We start from the raw sequence: 17,702 nt of genomic DNA on the forward strand, positions 1-17,702 counted from the left end.
TTAAATCAGCGGTTGTTTGCTCAGGGACTGAGTTGCTGTGTTCCTGTTTCTCTTGTTTTGGAGTCTCCCCTAATAATGATCCAAAATCCCTCATTTTCCACAAAGCGCAGGCCTTGATAGAGGAGCTGATAGCGTCAGAGCTAAACAATTCTCAGGATCCAGACAATTTGGGAGCAGCTCTAAATGGAAACAAATCTCTCTCTCAAATCACATCCTTAATGACCTCATCAGTAACATGCTCTCGTTGCACACTGCTATCAGCAAAAACACCGTCCTCTCATTAGTGCTCACACTAGATATATAGGGTGATCCTGTCTGCATAGTATTACTAGAGGACAATAGGTTAATCTCCAAAAGTGTCTAAGTGTCACTCCTTATTAACATCTACATACAAACAGAAGAAAGTTGCTACACATCATCTTACCTGTGATTTATTACCACCGAACACTTTTGCGTGACCACTAAAGCGTCCATCAGTCTGCCTCTGCTTTAGCTGGTGAACAGCTGCAGCGACAAAACAAAACCGTCTAATCTGGCGCCGCATCGCTTGTGGTTAAAATTAGAATTCACATGATAAGATGCAGAATCAGCAAACACTCTTTTAATAAATGTCCCAAAACAGCAATTACATCAAACGTATCTACTCGCATCTTCAATTTTATCGCAGTGCAATATTTTCCATTTAAAAAAAAAAAAAAAATCAGATTATTTCTTCATAATACTACATGCCAGATGAGTTTATTCTCATATTCTCCGAGATCGAGAGGCTTAGACTAGGTCACTGAACAGTATGAGCATCTAACTTCCTCCTGCATAATTCCCTATTGCTTTTGGACAACACCCAAAGTACGCTGGAATGAACCCAAGCAAAGTGTGAACGTGTCTGAAAGTGTGACAAAATACACTCATTTAGACAATAATCGCAGGGAGCATGTTTATGGGTCATTAAAGGAAAGCATACTGTGATGAAGAAATCTCGCACACTAAGCTCCTGCTCATTAGAGGGAAGCGGAGGACTCGACTAATTACTTTACAAACATGACAGGCCACGAAGAATGTGTCATAATCTGCCTCATGAGAATTAGCGTACACCTCTGCACTGCTAACTGCGACTTTTATTATCAGAAAAAGGGCCATTTCAGAACCATCGTTCTTTCGTAACTCGACAACAAAGGTCAGTGACATGCATCCGCAACAAGAGTCCTTAACAATGCAAATCTGAGGAGACAGTTGTCGACTGTAAAGTGGATACTGAGGTGAGGGATTTTAAGCAAAACAAAACGGAGACAAAGAGAAACCAAATTTGAATCTGACTCCATGATTGACATCTAATAATAGGGAAATTAATTTATTAGACTTGATTTAATGGATGAGTGACTGTTCTCTCAAACAAGAAGGTAATGGCAGGATTGGTGGTCCGATAACAAAATATCATTTCACAGGTACAAATGCTGAATATGTAAACCGTTGAGTGCACGCAGCATTACCACAATCAACCAGTTTTAGCTTATCGCCACACACAGACAACATAAAGTAGGATCTAAGTAAAGTTGGAGCTTCAAAGTACCCACAAGTCTCTGACACTGTTATTCCAACAGATATTCCCTCATTTGGTGTTTTGATGATGGTGTTGCCGACCATTTTGCTCCACGATCTTCCATAGGTGTTCATTTGATTGAGATCTGGTGATTGTGAAGGCCGCAGCGTGCACTTCACATCATGTTCATCGAATCGTTCAGTGACCCCTCCTGACCTAGAAATGCTCAATCACAGTATAAAGGTGATCACTCAGAACAACTTCGTATCGATTTGCAGTGACCCTTGCCTCTAAGGAGACATGTGGGCCCAAAACCACGTCAGCAAAATGCCCCCCCAAGCAGAGCAGAACCACCTGATCCCCTTGTTGCAGGGGTGTAAACTATTCAGGTATTAACTTTATCGCCCATCTGCACTTAGAGCTGATGGCTGATAGTGACAACAAGCTGCTGTAGAGGAATACCAAATATATATGTGAAGTCTTCAGACACCTGAGGCAGCAAACACAAGCCATAAACACAGCATTGTCTTGTTATAATAAACATATTCAAAGAGATTGTACAATTTTCTGTAAGCGAGCAGACGCATACTTAGACACAACAACACGTCAGGTAAATATTAGCATTTATTTGTAGTCCATCTTACAAATTTCAGTCCAATTAGCAGTTTTTAACTCTTTAAAACTAAAGCTATATTCACAAGCTACTTGCTGATCACTGGTCGCCTTTAGTAGGTATGCCAGAGCATTTTTGCTTAAAAAAAAAAAAATAGCTGCCTTCTGCTAAAAGTAATAAGAGTAAACCAAAACAATAAAGTTGCAGACTGTAACGCAAAAACAATGAGACAAAAGATGCTAAAATGTTCGATGTGTTTCTGGTGTTTCTCTGTGGATTTGTCATGAACACTGGCAAATATTGATTAAAGCACCTTGAATAACTTAATTCATTATATCGTGTTAACATCACAGAACTCCATGTAGTAATGTGCTGTACACTGCTCTGATAAAACCATGCGTGCCATTTAAGACATGTGACAAATGACTTCTCTGAATTTGAACCGGTGATTGCTCACGGATCATATTCTACCTCGTTTATCGGTGACTGGATAAAGGGTCCCTTTCTTACAAACATTAATAACACTAATAACGCAATCAGATTCACACTGATTCCAAGAACAGACAACATTTCTGGATACTATTATCTAACGTTGAAGTTCACAGAGGGTTTCGGGGGAGATTCAGAATGAATCTTGTCTTGTGCAGACTGAAGGAACAAATGTGTCCTATTGTGAGTGTTTTAACAGGGTTTACGGCGAGAATCATGTCACAAAACTTTCTTGAATTATCTTTAGCGTAGTTTTTTTTTCTGACAGAGACTCTGCGTGAATCATAAATAGTGACATTTCTACTCCAAATTTAGTTGATATCAAACTAAAGACTTGTTGGTTTTTCTATTTTAGACGTGGCTTTGTTGTGTTATTTATCTACACGAACAACATGCCCCTCTGTAACCCCTGGGTTATTTTTAGAATGCAGTGCCCTCACTACATTGTGTTGTACTTGCTAAAATTGTTGTGGTTGTTTTGTTTTTGTTGAATGGTTCACTCATCTGAAGAGTGTTTGCTTGCACAGAGTGATACCCACCACACTGAACCCAGTGACAGGGGTCTGACGGGGCTGAATGGGTCAGTGTTCACGGGGCTACATCAAATGGCATTCATGTGTCTGCCATAATAATCATCATTACATGCCATTCAAGTGAATCACCCCTTTGGCTCATAGAAAGTGACGAGGCTTTCTGATTGAGCTGTTTGCTTGTTTGTCCCGTCTGCCCTGTCTTTAGACCTACTGCTGAGAAATAAACAACAACAAAAAAACAGTGATACGGGAGAAAGATTTTCGGAGATAAGGAGGTCAGTATGTGTTTGTTCTTTTTAAATTTTTATTTGAGTAAGATTGACTGAGCCTGCACATTTTTTTTTTTTTTTCCCATCAGTGCCCTGCTTTAACAATCATACAGTCTGACGCATTCACAGCTGGAAGCTGCTGAGTCCAACCACAGTCTTCCACTGTTGTCCAATGACTAGCAATGGTGGACCAAGCGCTTCATTCAAGGGCACCTTGAACGCAGATGAGAGTGTTTCTCGCTTCCCTGTTCTGATTCTCTCAACTGGGATTCAAACTGGCACCCTTCCCATTACCAGCTAGCATCTCTAACCTCTAAGCTCCTGCCGCCTCATGTATGTGTGTAATCAAATAGTTACCACTCTACTGTAGGCACTCTACAGTATGCATGTGTTATGCATAGTTCCCCTTGGATGAGCATTAGGCTTTACTTGATCTCACAGCCCTAAGCTTCCCATGTGCGTCATACCAAGCTCCTATCGAGCAGAAAGAAGTTTTCACTGTATAATGTTGTAAATGATTAAAAATAGCACAGGGAAGCATGGAAAGTGGGGGGGATTGCTGGAGTAGTGGTGGGGTGTGCAGTCTCAAGCGGCTGCAAATATGCTCTCTTGTGTGTGAAAGTATTCATAGTGTTTTTGTATTTTATCATTTTCTTTTTTAAGCTAACAATGCTCTCCGCGCTGTGAGTGCGTGAGACAGACAGCGACCGACTTGAGAGAAGAAACACGCACGAGGGGGTCGCGACAAAAAAGACCAGATGCCAGACGCCTGCTCTTGTTACATTCAACCATGTCAAGCCAAGTCATTGTGTAACACTTAGCAAAAATAACGGCTTTAATTCGCTTTGTCCACTTTGCCATTATCTGGGATTGACGAGGTTTGTGTGATAGCCGCCTTATTGCCTGACTGGGTTGATGCAAAACGCTATTGGCAGAATTCCTCTACAGGTATGCGGTCTGACAACATAACGTCCTTAGAGAACGGTGGGGGTGTTGGATCAAAGTGATGCAAACAGACAGGGTGTCATGGAATATGAAGCCTGGAAGGTCAAATTTAAGTGAAAAGAAAAAAAAAAAAAAATCAAGTGTGCGTGTGTGAGGCTGAGTAAGCTTGGGAGGAGGAGGAGGAGGAGTACAAAGAAGGTGGGAGATGAGGCACAAAACTTGGTGAGTGGAATGTGAAATGCTTCGCAGAATGTCAACCAGAAAAAGAAAAGAAAAGAAAAAAAAAAGAAAAACAGAAAGGTGTTTTCTCTGAGGAAAACAGCCTACATTCTTATCATACAGCAAATGCAAATCATATATACAGAATGGATTACTGCTGGCAGGCTTTGTGTGTTCAGATAATCCTGTAAATATTAGAAAATCATGAAACCGTCGAGAAGATGGAGCCCCTGGTAAAGAGTAGACTAAGTCAAATAGGTGCTTGCTGGGTCAATTTTTCTTTCTCAGATGACCCTGGGCAGAGCCGCAAGCCCAGCAGGATCATGTGGCACATGCCAAGACTGCAATAATCCAGTCACATTGAGAAAAACAGAGTTTCTGCAGAGCTGGTTCCCATGATTGTTACCATCAAAAGCGTGAACCCAACCAGCCAAGCATCAAACCAACATGACTGAAATGGCAATTCAGTGGCTTTCTTACAACAACAAATACTGTCTCTTTCACTGTATGTCTGGTTTGTATGACACGCTCACACCAGTCTGCTGCCTTCCTTTTCTTGTCTTTATCTGTATAATCATGCACTGTTTTGAACCCTTCTCTCTCTCTCTCTCTCCCTTATCCCCTCCCATGCTGTGTCGAAGAACGAAAGGCAGCAGCAAACAAGCCAGACAAGGTTGGCAACACAAACAATGATAACATCATCCACACAATCCCAGCAGCGGAACCACAGCCATGCATATATCTGCTACCTAATTAGATCTGTGTGTGATCTAATGTTTGAGTTTTAATCCTTATGAGAGCCAGAAAGCCCTCTGACGGGAAATCTTTACAAAGTAGATCTGCAAGCCGGGCGTAATTAATGAAAACATATAAAGTCTTTTACATGTTTGAGGACACACAGGAGAACTGAAGGAAGCAGTTAATGCTGACTGTAAGTTATCAGGTGCAAAGCAGCCTGGGGGTACGCTAGCAGGCTCTCCTTTTTTTTTTCGTGTCCTGGCTGACAGCAGGGGCATTAACTAATCTATTGCTGGGAGTTAAGTGCCTCATGAGCAAAAGAAGGAGATCCTTATCCTCTCACACTCAATGTTCATTTATTCAGCTTGGGCAAACTGTAAATTAATTGCAAAGTCATGACCTGCTGGCTGTTGTGGGTCCCCAATTAGTCTGTGTTTTTCACCCACTGAGCCTTTTCCCTTTCGGTTCTTATACTGTTAAGCTGCTCCACCATACTGTGCCGCTCTGATGCTTATCACAGCCATCACCACAGAAACTGACAAACCCAGTGAGCGGCTATGACTCCTGCGCCTCCACATACCTGTTAGAGAACGGCAAGAATGATACGACGCCGTCGGCCAATCATTTGGCAAGCACGGGCCTTAACTAAATAATGCCATTCATTGCTGTGTTTGGATTACCTTTTATTTTCCTTTAGATTATACTGATCCATGGGATAAACACCCAGGATGGTATCAAATTCAACGCTAATACCTCAATCATGATGGACTGCATGGAATATGTGACTGCTGTGAAATTCTGTTTATTGTGTTAGGAAAATAATCTGATTATGTCTTGGCAAAAGACATAAAGTACCTCTTATGTGAACTTGAGCACATACTTGTACTCTCTAACCTGTGGCCTGTTCAGTTACTGAAGCCTTTTCACTAACTTAAACTATGAGGCCCACTTGAACTCCACCGAGAGCTGCAAGTGTCTGACTTTCTGTGGATGATGTGCGTTTGTTTCTATAATGGCCACGCAGCAGGTTTACGTTTGGTAGTTACCTCTTCATATGGCAGTTTTGTTACTGGCAGAGTGAACTTCACAGAAAAGCTTAATCCAGCACTACTGCGTTTTAATTTCATCTCATCGACCAGTCTCCCTGTTTACTGTTCATACAGAGCTGCAAAATAAGACACCGCTAACGCAAACAGAATATTCTACGGCTTCACATTAAAAGCTCTCGGCTGGCACCAAATGAACCAAGATTACAACTTTAAGGTGCGCTCAGAGAAACTTTGCAGCAGATGACTGTGAAAACCTTCGGGTCAAACATCAAAGTGAAGTAAAAAATAATCAAAGCAATCTTTTAATGGAAGGGGACTTGAATTAAAAACTGTGATTCACCATCATAATATGGAGTTCATTATCCTTTGCTTGATACAAAACTGCACCTTCTTGAAGCTACAGTTTGTGAAACAAGGGCTTTGATCATGCAACAAATGAACTGTGACGGCGAAATTATTTTTAGACCTAACGACATAAGAACAGCACAACTTCCAAGCAGCAGTCATATGCATCCACAGCTCTGTGTCCCTCAGTCACTGTGGGTGAAACTGTAGCTATGTGAGCCAAAGGGGGCTCAGCAGGCTTTCGCAAAGAGGCGGCCTTGTCATCAGAGGTGGGAACACATGATACAGCCACCCGGTATCGATACCGCTGGCAGAGGATACGTTATGCAGTGTGGCTTTACAAAGGCTGCCACCTTTTCAAACAAGTCTTCTCAGTGATACTAAACTCCACGTCGAGGCTTCAGCTGTGCTGGTGTTTGACCATGCAGGGAATACATAGTTTTACAAAGTACATCAAGTAGTAAACACAGCCATTCAAGCGAGAAGTGGTGCAGATGGTTCCTACGCACAGCATGAGTTGAGAAAATTAAGTTGTTGGAAAATCATACTGAGAATGCCTGAACTTTTTAAAAAGACAAGGATAAGTTAGATTTCTATTTCAGATGCAAGTGAAACATGAAAGCACAGTTTCGAAAAAGGAGCTTGCCACCCAGTTTCAGCTCAGGAAAGAATCCTTTGACCGACTGCCATAATTAAATAGAAATCTGGATTTGTCTGTAAGACACATAAGCACATTCTTTGCTTCATCGCTGTTCTTGCATTACTAATTTTACCCCATAAAACTTAATGTTCTTTAGTTTAATCATAGTTTCAACCCGCAAACTTGACAAAGATGCCTGAGGCCCTGATAAAGCTTGATCTAAAGCATTACAGTTTCTCACAGAACAAGTCTTTCAACAAATAGCATCCCTCATGATGAAAATAAAACAGGAAGCTGCGAAATCAACATCTACTGTATACCATCTACAGAGGGGGATTTGTTTTCTTTTCACAGTCATCTCTTTATTAAGCTCCACAGTGCTGAGCCAATTTCCGTTTAGAATCTCTCAACAAAGCCAATGGATATTTAGAAACCTAAAACATTCATTTTAATTAGAGACACATGCAAATACCACTTAATTCTGCATTAATTCCTCAAAATATTCATTACACTGAGACCAATAATACTCTAACAGAATCTAGAGGTGTAATGAACGATCAGAAATAACATTCTGCCGGCACAGTGCCAAGTCACGCAACGCTGAAAAAGGATAAACACTACGTCGCACTCCAAAACAGACAGCCCCGCTCCAATGTGGAGCTCCTCGGTTTATTTTGCAGCAGCAGAACTCAGCACACCAAGGTATCAGTACACTAAGGCTTGTTTTTATCTGTCACTTCAGATTGTGAATGGTACAGTAGGTAAGTCACTGACTGTTTCAACTTTCCTGTGCTGCTGAACTTGATAAGTTTTCTGCCTTCAGATCGGCACGAAGAAAACAAAACAGTGCGACGAAAATCAGACCTTTCAGATTCTTTACAGACTCGTCGCAAAAACCCTGACACCTGCCTTTTATTTTCAATCACTGACTCGAGCCGCCGACACATGTGCAAACATGTGTAAAAAAAAACAACAGGCGTGTGAAAAAGGCCTGATGGCATTTTTTTTAGCGAAGACTGCTGACAACCAACCTCCCAGGGTCACTGTTGAAGGATTGCTCTGTTTTTTTCACGTTGCTGCAATGCTTCAAAATTCAAATGTTAACCTTTTTTTCACCGTATATCAAATCTGTTTATTGTCTGGTATCACAAAGTGGCCTACAAATAAGTGCCACTTGAATTGTCATCACTACACATTTGTAGCATCTCAGACCATACCACTGAGTCTACTGACTTAGGGATGAGCAGCACCCAAACCAGAACCTTAGTGCTCCCCAGGAATAATCACGTAGGTATTCAGTGGTGTTGAATGAAGCTTAAAATGCACAGAGATAACACTTGAAATATTCTTCAAGTGGCATACTATTTGTATGGATCCCGTGATACCACGTTGGAATGCAAGACATAAACAGCTCAGAAGAAGCTTAGAGTCTTGTGCCACTAGAAAAAAAAGCTCTGCATGGTGGCATGTAAGCAATCACACATTTTGTTTTTCTCTTTGGTAGTTAAGGAGGCATGATACTGGATGTTTGCTGGTATCCAATATGTTGATATTTTCCAACTCATTTTGGCCGATGCCAACGTCTGCACATATTTTTTCCACCTAATTGCAGACAACATCAAGTCTCTTCTGTAGTGGAAATAACATATTGTTATGCCAACTCTTCCTATGACGACCCACTAGCAGGTGCAGACTTAAAATACTATGCTTTTGCAATGCAAGACGTTCACTGAGCAAATGAGAGAACTACGTAACGTAAATGTGAACGCCTTGTTTATTCTATGTAACATTTTCAAACAAAACAGTAAACTATGAGCCTGACAAGCATCATCTGTTCACTTTGGAATGATGCCGATACTTCACTTTAAAGTCTTCATCGGCTGATACAGACGGCTCGTTAATATGGTTGTGCATTCCTAGCTGTCAGAAAAAATTAAAGCTACACACAACCATCTCACATTACAGCCCATGAGGTAACGTCCCATCCTCGCCAGACACCTAGCCAAAGCGATCAGTTGAGACAATTCCTCACTGGCATGATTTATTTTCTGCTCAGCATGTGTTTAAAAAATTCCCCATATACATCAGAACAGGTACGTTTAAGATGATTTATTGGCATTGTGCTGAGCTCACAGCACTGATTCAGTTTCCAGCCATGCAGCTCAGACCGCTCACCATGTGTCGTTGGCTTCACGCTCACTCGCTCTCTGGCTCTCTGGCCATTTCATGCGCTGACAGAGGGTTTGGCTATGGAGAGAGAGACAGCAGTGCTGCTGCTGCCTGCAATATGCGGCCGCATCGCCTGCCAGGTTCTCCACTGAGTATATTTCATTACTTGTTATTTAATTTATCCCCTTGTTGTTGGACTGCTGTGCAGTTTCTAACAACATTTAGTTCATGCCAAGAAAATTTATGCCCACTTGTTTTTCCATGGAGGAGATTTCATCTATTCAACAAAAGAAAATTGAATTCCTTGTGGATGGAAAATGCGGCTGTTAAAATCCACTCCTGAGATTTTCGGTGGGTGCTCGGTCTGAGTGAAATATGCAGTCAAACAATCATCCGTGGCATCAAATTCCCAAAGATGGGGTCCGGCAAAACAAACGGTGATTAAAGTATGAATGGAAAAGTTTTTATGTCAATCAATATGTCTGCCAATTCGCACGCAATTTGCCAATGGCTTTTTGAGCAGAAAATTGTCAGAGCCTTAAGTTAGGCATGCACATCCTCAGAACTTGAATGAAAAGTAGCAAATGCGCTTCAAAGGCATGAACTTGAGGAACCACGTCACCAGCCAACGCAGACCTTGTTAACATTCATGGAGAGTTTTGCAAAACACAATTAAGCAGAGTTTTTTTTTTTTTTTAACCCCGGTTTTCTTTTGATCCTCTAAGACTTTTCTTGGGGATGTTTAATGGGAATCGAAACAGATAACAGTATTGTCCAATGTGCTGATTAAATAAATGGTAATTGCAGCTGGTATGCTCAATCATACACAACATTAAAGTGGATACAATATAAGTTAACCGCATGCTTGATTAAATTCTTGCTGCTGCAATATGACCTCCTTACATGTAATTAGCTGTAATTAATGGAACAACTTCAAAGATGCAGTTTCCTAAATTTATCTCTCCTCTTGTCTTGTTACTTTGTTCCACAAATTAGGATGCAATACCATGAGTTACACACACACAATAAAAGAAATCACTTGGACAGACAAAGCCAGGACAACTGCTGCAGACTTTCATGTGTTGCTGATTATCAAAGAGCAACGTCCTCGTTAGGTAACATTTAATATTTCTCCCAGGAGCTCTGTGCTCTGTGATGGAAATCTGTTCTGACCCTAACATTTCTGCACCAAGCCAAACGGTAATGTCAGGAGTGTATTTAGAAAATCAGCCTCCTCCAAATGATGACAAGCGTGATATGTGTAGCTGCCAGTTAGTGTGAGCAGACCTGAGCTCGACAGGAGCCTCTTGGGTTTTCTCAGCAGCGCTCTGTCCTGTGACTATTAAATTATGAGCGTTTTACCACCTCCGCTGAGCAAGGCAAACAGCGCTCCGTCAAATCCTGTCCAAACTCGGGGGCGCGCAATTTAATCCACAAAGCCATATCATAATTACATTGACGGCCACACGCGTACATGCGCACGGCTAAAGTTCCTGGTAACAATTTTAACACTTTGTTGTCATTATTATTATTAAGTTAAATCGCCCGGCTGGAATAACATCGATGGTTGGAAAAAAAAAAAAGAAAAGCCTGGGAAGCATTAGCGCCGGGATGATCGCTGGGCTTTCCCCGTGGCTTCAGACTGTGTCAATAATTGCTATAGTGTTTCTCGTGCTTTGAGCCTGCTTAGCTCTCCTGGTGCGGGTCAGTGAAATTATATCCGCTTCAAAAGTGGGCTATAAGCTGAGTTTAACTGTCCATTACACTCACAAGTCGGAGGAAGGGGGGAAACACTGCTCCTGTGTAGTGATTTATGAAGACAAAATGTGTGTTAATGCTGTGGCGCGTGGGGTTGCTTGAGTGTCGCGAGCGCAGGTTACCTTCTAGAATGTTGAAAATAAATAAATTTTTAAAAAATGACGAAATAAAATGTAAAAGTAAGAAAGCTGTTATGTGTAGTAAAAGTGCGTTTTAAACCTCTTTGTTAAAGTTTTTATTTCTTTTTTCTTTTTTTTTTTTTTTAAAGCGGCTGAGTAATCACGCGCGCGCCACTCCGGAGCCACGCGCCCCTATACTTCTTGTTTGTTTGTTTTTTCCCAGAACTCACCTGCGTTCCTGAGCTTCTTGTTCCGATACACGGAGAAGATGACCAGCAGGTTGCCCAGGATGTCCACGACGATGGTGAAGATGAGGAAGCAGCCCAAAGTTGTGGTGACCCACGGCGGGCGGCTCAGCACGGCGTCACTGGGGTCTGGCGAGGAGCTGTTCAGGTGAGACCCATTTATCACCATTGTATACAAGCCGCGGAACTTTTTTTTCCTCCAACTGTGCCGAATTCAACCTGCCGCCCCCCGTCGAGTCGGACCCCGTTTCTTTACAAGCCCCTGGTTTTCGGCGGTGGGATACTATATTAACCTCCCGTGGGTTTCAGCTCCATCCTCTCCCACGCGCGCGCTTCTCCTCCTTCTTCTTCTCTTTCCTCTTCTTCTTCTTCTTCTCCTTCCTCCCCCCCGCGGAGCGTGGGCTTCACCCGGCTGCCGTGGATCCGCTCTGGTGGTGCTAGCAGCCTCCCCCCGCTCTCTGGTCGCCTCGGTGTCACTTCTGCGCCCGTGTGCCATTCACTTTGTCGGTACGCATGTGTGACATGAAGCCGCCACTTCAGACCTTCCCAGCATGTGACCAAACAGTCCGGAGAGGAGCGGCTTTATTTATTGGGGGGAGAAACACTGTCGCTCGGTGGCCGACGTGCGGAAAAGCAGCTCCGAGAGCGTCCTACTTCTTGTTCATTTACCCACTGCGTGTTCATTCATGGCTTTGTGGGAGCTTTATTTCAGCAGCCCATTCATTATTATTTTGAAGAATCATTCATGGTTAGATCTCTTTCAGGAAAAAAAAAAAAAGCACATACCTATGGACTCAGGATTGAAGGTGAATCAGTTTGTAAGTGATCTTAAATTTACATTCCTCACCTTTACATATTAGTTTAAGGATTGTAATCTAATCTACCGCTTCATTAACTTTTCTCCACACCTTTGAAATCTGAAAACAGGTGTGTTTGCTCACCAGCTCAGACTGTATTCAGTGCAGCAATGCAAACAGTGACCTCTCACAATCAGCGTTCTGTCATTACACAAACATGCACTAAATGATACGCCCGGGCTCAAGTGCACTTTGAGAATGGATGGTGTTTCCACACAAAGAATGGCCATTATGCTATTGTTAGTTAATGATGTTGCAAATAAATGGGTCAACCCTCCTCCATAAGCACAAGCAGCTTCTGCAGCCTATTCATGAGCTGTCACACAAAATGACAGTTTGTCATAATAAAAATGTGAAACCTCTCATCTAAAGCTTATTTAGAGCCGCAGATGTATGATATTGCAAAGAATAAAACATATTTACCATATTTACCCCCCGCCGGCCCACCGTCACTGTTATTATGGGATTTTTCTTTATGACATACGGTAGAGCGGCAGCGATTTGAGTCCATTTATCAATTGGTTAGCTGCCAGAAAAACAAAAGATATGCAAACGTTTTGATAATCAATTTATCATCTGTGGACTTTTTCTAGCCAAAAGGATTTCATGTGCAAGCTCTTAAATATAAACTTTTTCCTCCTTTCTGTGTTTTATGGAGTTCTAAACTGAATATATTTAGGTTTTAGGAGGGAGGTCAGTAAAGCAGATGACTGTCTGACATTTTATAAACTAAGCAATGAAGGAATTAATTAAGAAAATAACCACAAGATGAATCAATATTATAAAACTGTTTCTTTCTGCTCAGATATGCAGCAGTGGTAAACATTTTTTGGCTTGTGACCCTATAAAATCAAGTCATGTCTATTTACAAAACATATGCTCGCATATGATTAGGGATTATTTCCAAGTAAGCCAAAAAGCAATTATGTAAATTTTTTTTGGAGGAATAAAGAGCAGCAACAAAGCACTGTGCAGCAACAAATTAAAAACAAAAAAAAAGGCAAAAAGTAAAGTAGCAAGTGGTTAAAAAAAAAAAAAAGCAATTGTATAATGGATTTCTTTTCAGATTGTTCTAGATTTTATGGACGTTTTTTTGTTTGGGTCAGTTTCAGCTGAAGACCTGTCAGTGACCCAATGACAGAGCAGCTTGTGGCGAACACACACTAATAAGTTATAGATTAGTTAATCCTTTAAGCCAGTTTATAGTAATCATTATAATTGACCTGCGCTCTGCAGTAATGATGTGATAATAAAGAAACTAGATTTAAGTCTTGTTATTCAATTATCTTGTTTCAAAGGATGTTGTTAGCATGACTTCAGGAGGTATTCAGACCTCTTCGCTTTTCTCACATTTTATTGTTGGTTATTTTGTAGGTTTATTTTCTTTTGCCCTTCAATCAACCACATAAAAATATTTTTGAGAAATTTCTAAAATATTAAAAAAAAACTGTAATCTCTCATGTCAACCATTATTTCAGTACTTTGTGCGAGTCAACTTGGCAGCAGTTAAGTCTTCTTGGGTAAATCTTTACAAGCTTTACAAACCTGGATATGAGCAGTTTGTCCCATTCTTCCTGAGAGATCCTGTCCAGCCTTGTCAGATTGGATGGGAATGTGTCTGTGAACTGCCATCTTCAAGTCTCTCCAGTGATGTTACATGGGATTTGGGTCTGTGCCTTGACTGGGCCACGCAAGGACAAGTCAGAGGTTTGTCCCAAAGCAACTCCAGTGTTGTCTTGGCTGTATACTTTGACTCACTGCGGCGCTGAAAGGTGAACTGTTGCCCCAGTCCCACGTCCCGAAACTCTGAGTCAGATTTCCTTTAAAGACTTGTATTTGGTTTATCCTCCTTTGACCTTTCTCCCTGTCCTTGCCACTGACAAGCACCCCCAAAGCATGATGCTGCCACCACCGTGCTACACTTCAAAGGCTGGTATTGATTGGATAATAAGGCTCCTGGGAGTTCTGCCCAAATAGTTCCGTTTTTGACTGATTGCATTGGAGAATCTTTTGCTGCGTGTTCTCACAGTCCTTTAAATGCAGTTTGACAAACAGCGACTGATCTGTCATGAGTCTTTGTTAGTGTCATCCATCTAACTGTTCTCCCATAAAGGCCTGATTGATGGACTGCTGCTGAGCTGGTTCCTCCAGTTCAGTTTTCCATAGGTAGACACCCACCGTCAGGTTTTAGACACATCTCATGGATTATTAAAGCAAACAGGATGCATCTGACCACAGCTTGGAGCGCCGCACCAAAGGGTCTGAATACTTTGGCAAAGGAGAGATTTTAGTTTTTGACTTGTAAGAAATTTGCAAAACTATATTTTTTAAAAAACCCAACATATTTGTAACTTTATAAATATGGATTAAGTTTAGAAAAGGTCTGTCTTATTCATTTTAGAATTCAATTTACCACACTATAAAGCAAAAGGTGAGGAGGTCTGCGTTCGTTCTAAAGCAACTGTGTCCTTGACTGTCACTGTAAAAGAAAAACATGTGGCCTTTTTACATTATTCATGGAGTCGCCTACAGCTGCCAATGTTTAGCGAGACATGTTCAGAGCCAAACATGTAATGTCTGAAAAGCTCTGACCGATCTGAGTTTACAAAAACAAACCTATAAATATACAAACAGCCTCAAACTTTCACTGCTATCATCATAAAATTGGCAGCTCATTTTTCCAGATACCAGAGGCATACCTCTCTTGGTTTCATTTTGGAATAAAAAAAAAAAAAAAGTTAAAAACTTCCCCCGTTGCTGCTTTTGATTCCCTCGTCATTAGTCGTTCGTGTTAACAAGTGTTGTATAACACCGTGATCAAGCCCTCACTTTGCTTTTATTCCGAGAAGGCATCTTTTATCTCTGTCAGTTCATCACAATTAACATAATTTTGCTACAACAAGGCCCCAAAATTATGAGCTATAACAATAATAATAATAATAATCCTCAGCTGCCTTTTGAACTCTTACTTCATTCTCCATCTCAATATTTTTTTTGTCATCATTCATCATTTAGAAATTTCACGAAGCTCATTATTAGAAAATATTGGTGAATGGCATTCAAGCAAAACACCATCATTATCTCCCATTCATCTCTCGATATTACATTGTGCTGCAGGTCAGCCTGTTCTTCTCACTGAACTGCTCCGCTGGCAACATTACAAAAACTCCTGCTGTAAATCAAAATAAAGTGAAGGGAGAAAAAAGAAGCGGCAAAGATTGATTCTGAATAATTACCGCCGTTAGTGAGACAATGCGGCATACTGTAAGAAACAGTAAAAGGAGACCGGAGTGGGGTTGGAGGGGGGGTGGGGGGGCGGAGGGATGGAGATGGGAGGAAATGAAAGATGGAATCTGTGTGTGTCATTTTGCTGATGATAAAAGAAGCTTTAACAGCATCAGCAGAACAAGTGGGACAGTTTGAGCTACTTCATCAGAACAGCTTATCCTTTGATTCACAGTTTGTGGGGAAAGTATTACTTTTTTTTTCCTATCAGAAGTATTTTATGACTTGCAAAATCGGCAATGAAATTCTAATTGCTGAAATTTAACCCATTTCCACTCATTGCAAGTCAGAGCGTCTCGAATACTGAGGTGAGAGCAATTTGGAATTTAGATGTGAAAATCTTATTGAAAAGTCTTGATACAATCATTTGATCTAATTGTATCTCATAACTTTTTCTGCAGGGACGTATAAGCCAGCACAACACCGCCGCTATTGTGCATATTTTGTTCTTCTTTTTTTTAAAAATGAGGATAAAAACCTTTTCATTGGACATCTTTGTGGAAACATACCTCTGACCTCTGGGTGGACGTTTCCCACGACAACAGCTGACTGATATTTGAAGCCCGGGGTTGCTAGGAGACACACTGTCAACCCACCTTGTGTGCTACTTTCCCGGGGCACATCATAGACCTGTAGCCTGCCAATGTTGATACATTTTTTTCTCCTTCTTTTTGAAAAAGTCGGCGTACATAACATTGATTGTGTGCCGCAGTGTATTATACATGACACGACCTTTCATTCCATTGTGCTCTTAAGTGTGTGTTGCATTTAGAAGGTGCTTATAAAGTGGTGTTTGCACTGATTCCCACTGGGCCCTATGGAGAACTAAAATTCAAACTTCCTCCATTAGACAACTCGATGTTCTGCACACTTAAGCAATTTTGGCCCTAGAGCAGGCACATTAGCATCCTTCTCTATCGGCATGTATAACCGATATCATTCAAGTTGGCAGACTTCCTTTTGATTTTCCATGCACATAAATTGTATTAAACTGAACAATCATACAGCTTTTCAACACTCACCAAGTGTTGCTGGACAGAATGGATCATTTCGCAGTGTTTGTAACGCTCATAAAAAATGTAGCCAGTGTTGTTCCAGACATCGTAAATTGGAAAATATGTTTTCAGCTCGTTGGGTGCAAGCATCGTTGCAGTTTTTTCAACTGACAGCTTCAAAACCTGCATGATTAGTGTTATCTATGCAAAGATCAGACATCGCCATCTTGGCAATACCTAACTCTGCCTAACTCAACTTACAGGTGCAGTGTGAGTGGAGTTAATGTGCCGTGCAAATGTTTCTTAGCCATGGATTGTCTTCCCTCAAATTGCCCACATTCCTCACTATGCAAAAACCTAGATCTCAAAACAATCATATTACCAAGTTATATATAAATTCACTGCCTGTGCTGTTGTCATGAGCAGGGAAATTCGCTTTAGAGTCTAAAACTGTTTGTATCTGGCTGTAGACATTTTTTTTTCTGCTGTAAAATTGGGCATGTTTACGTGAATGAGGTGTGTCAGAAAAGTCCCAGGACTGGTGTCACAAAAGATCAAATCCAGTCTACAAACTACAAGTTCTCCCCTTCCAAGTAACCCCCCTGGAGTCTAACACACTTTCCCAGCCTTCTCTGCCTTCACGCCACCATGCACTCCTGGAAGGATTCTTCCAGGATCCTCCGCAGCTCCGTCATCACAGCCATCTTGATATTGTCCATGTCTACAAAACGGGTCCCCTTGATGACCTCCTTGAGCTTGGGGAAGAGGAAACAATCCCACAGAGCCAGGTGGGGTGAGTAGGGAGGTTGCTCCAGCACGGCGATGTTCTTTTCAGCCAGGAACTGTTGGATGCTCAGGACATTGTGAGCAGGCGCGTTGTCATGGTGAAGCAGCCAC

At 41.5% G+C, this 17,702-nt stretch overlaps 1 protein-coding gene across 1 annotated transcript in view; it reads right to left on the reverse strand.

The window, feature by feature from the left end:
- The window catches only part of mtnr1aa (melatonin receptor 1A a), a 35,419-nt gene extending 23,298 nt beyond the window's left edge, over window positions 1–12,121 (reverse strand). Inside the window, exon 1 of the mRNA XM_008282079.1 lies at window positions 11,654–12,121. Within this exon, the coding sequence (XP_008280301.1) occupies window positions 11,654–11,837 (184 nt within the window). The 5' untranslated portion in view covers window positions 11,838–12,121. The remainder of the gene's footprint in view (window positions 1–11,653) is intronic.
- Between the last annotated feature and the right edge of the window lie 5,581 nt (window positions 12,122–17,702).

The sequence above is a fragment of the Stegastes partitus genome, unplaced genomic scaffold (genome assembly GCF_000690725.1).
Source record: "Stegastes partitus isolate 25-593 unplaced genomic scaffold, Stegastes_partitus-1.0.2 Scaffold256, whole genome shotgun sequence".
Classification (NCBI taxonomy): Eukaryota; Metazoa; Chordata; class Actinopteri; family Pomacentridae; genus Stegastes; species Stegastes partitus.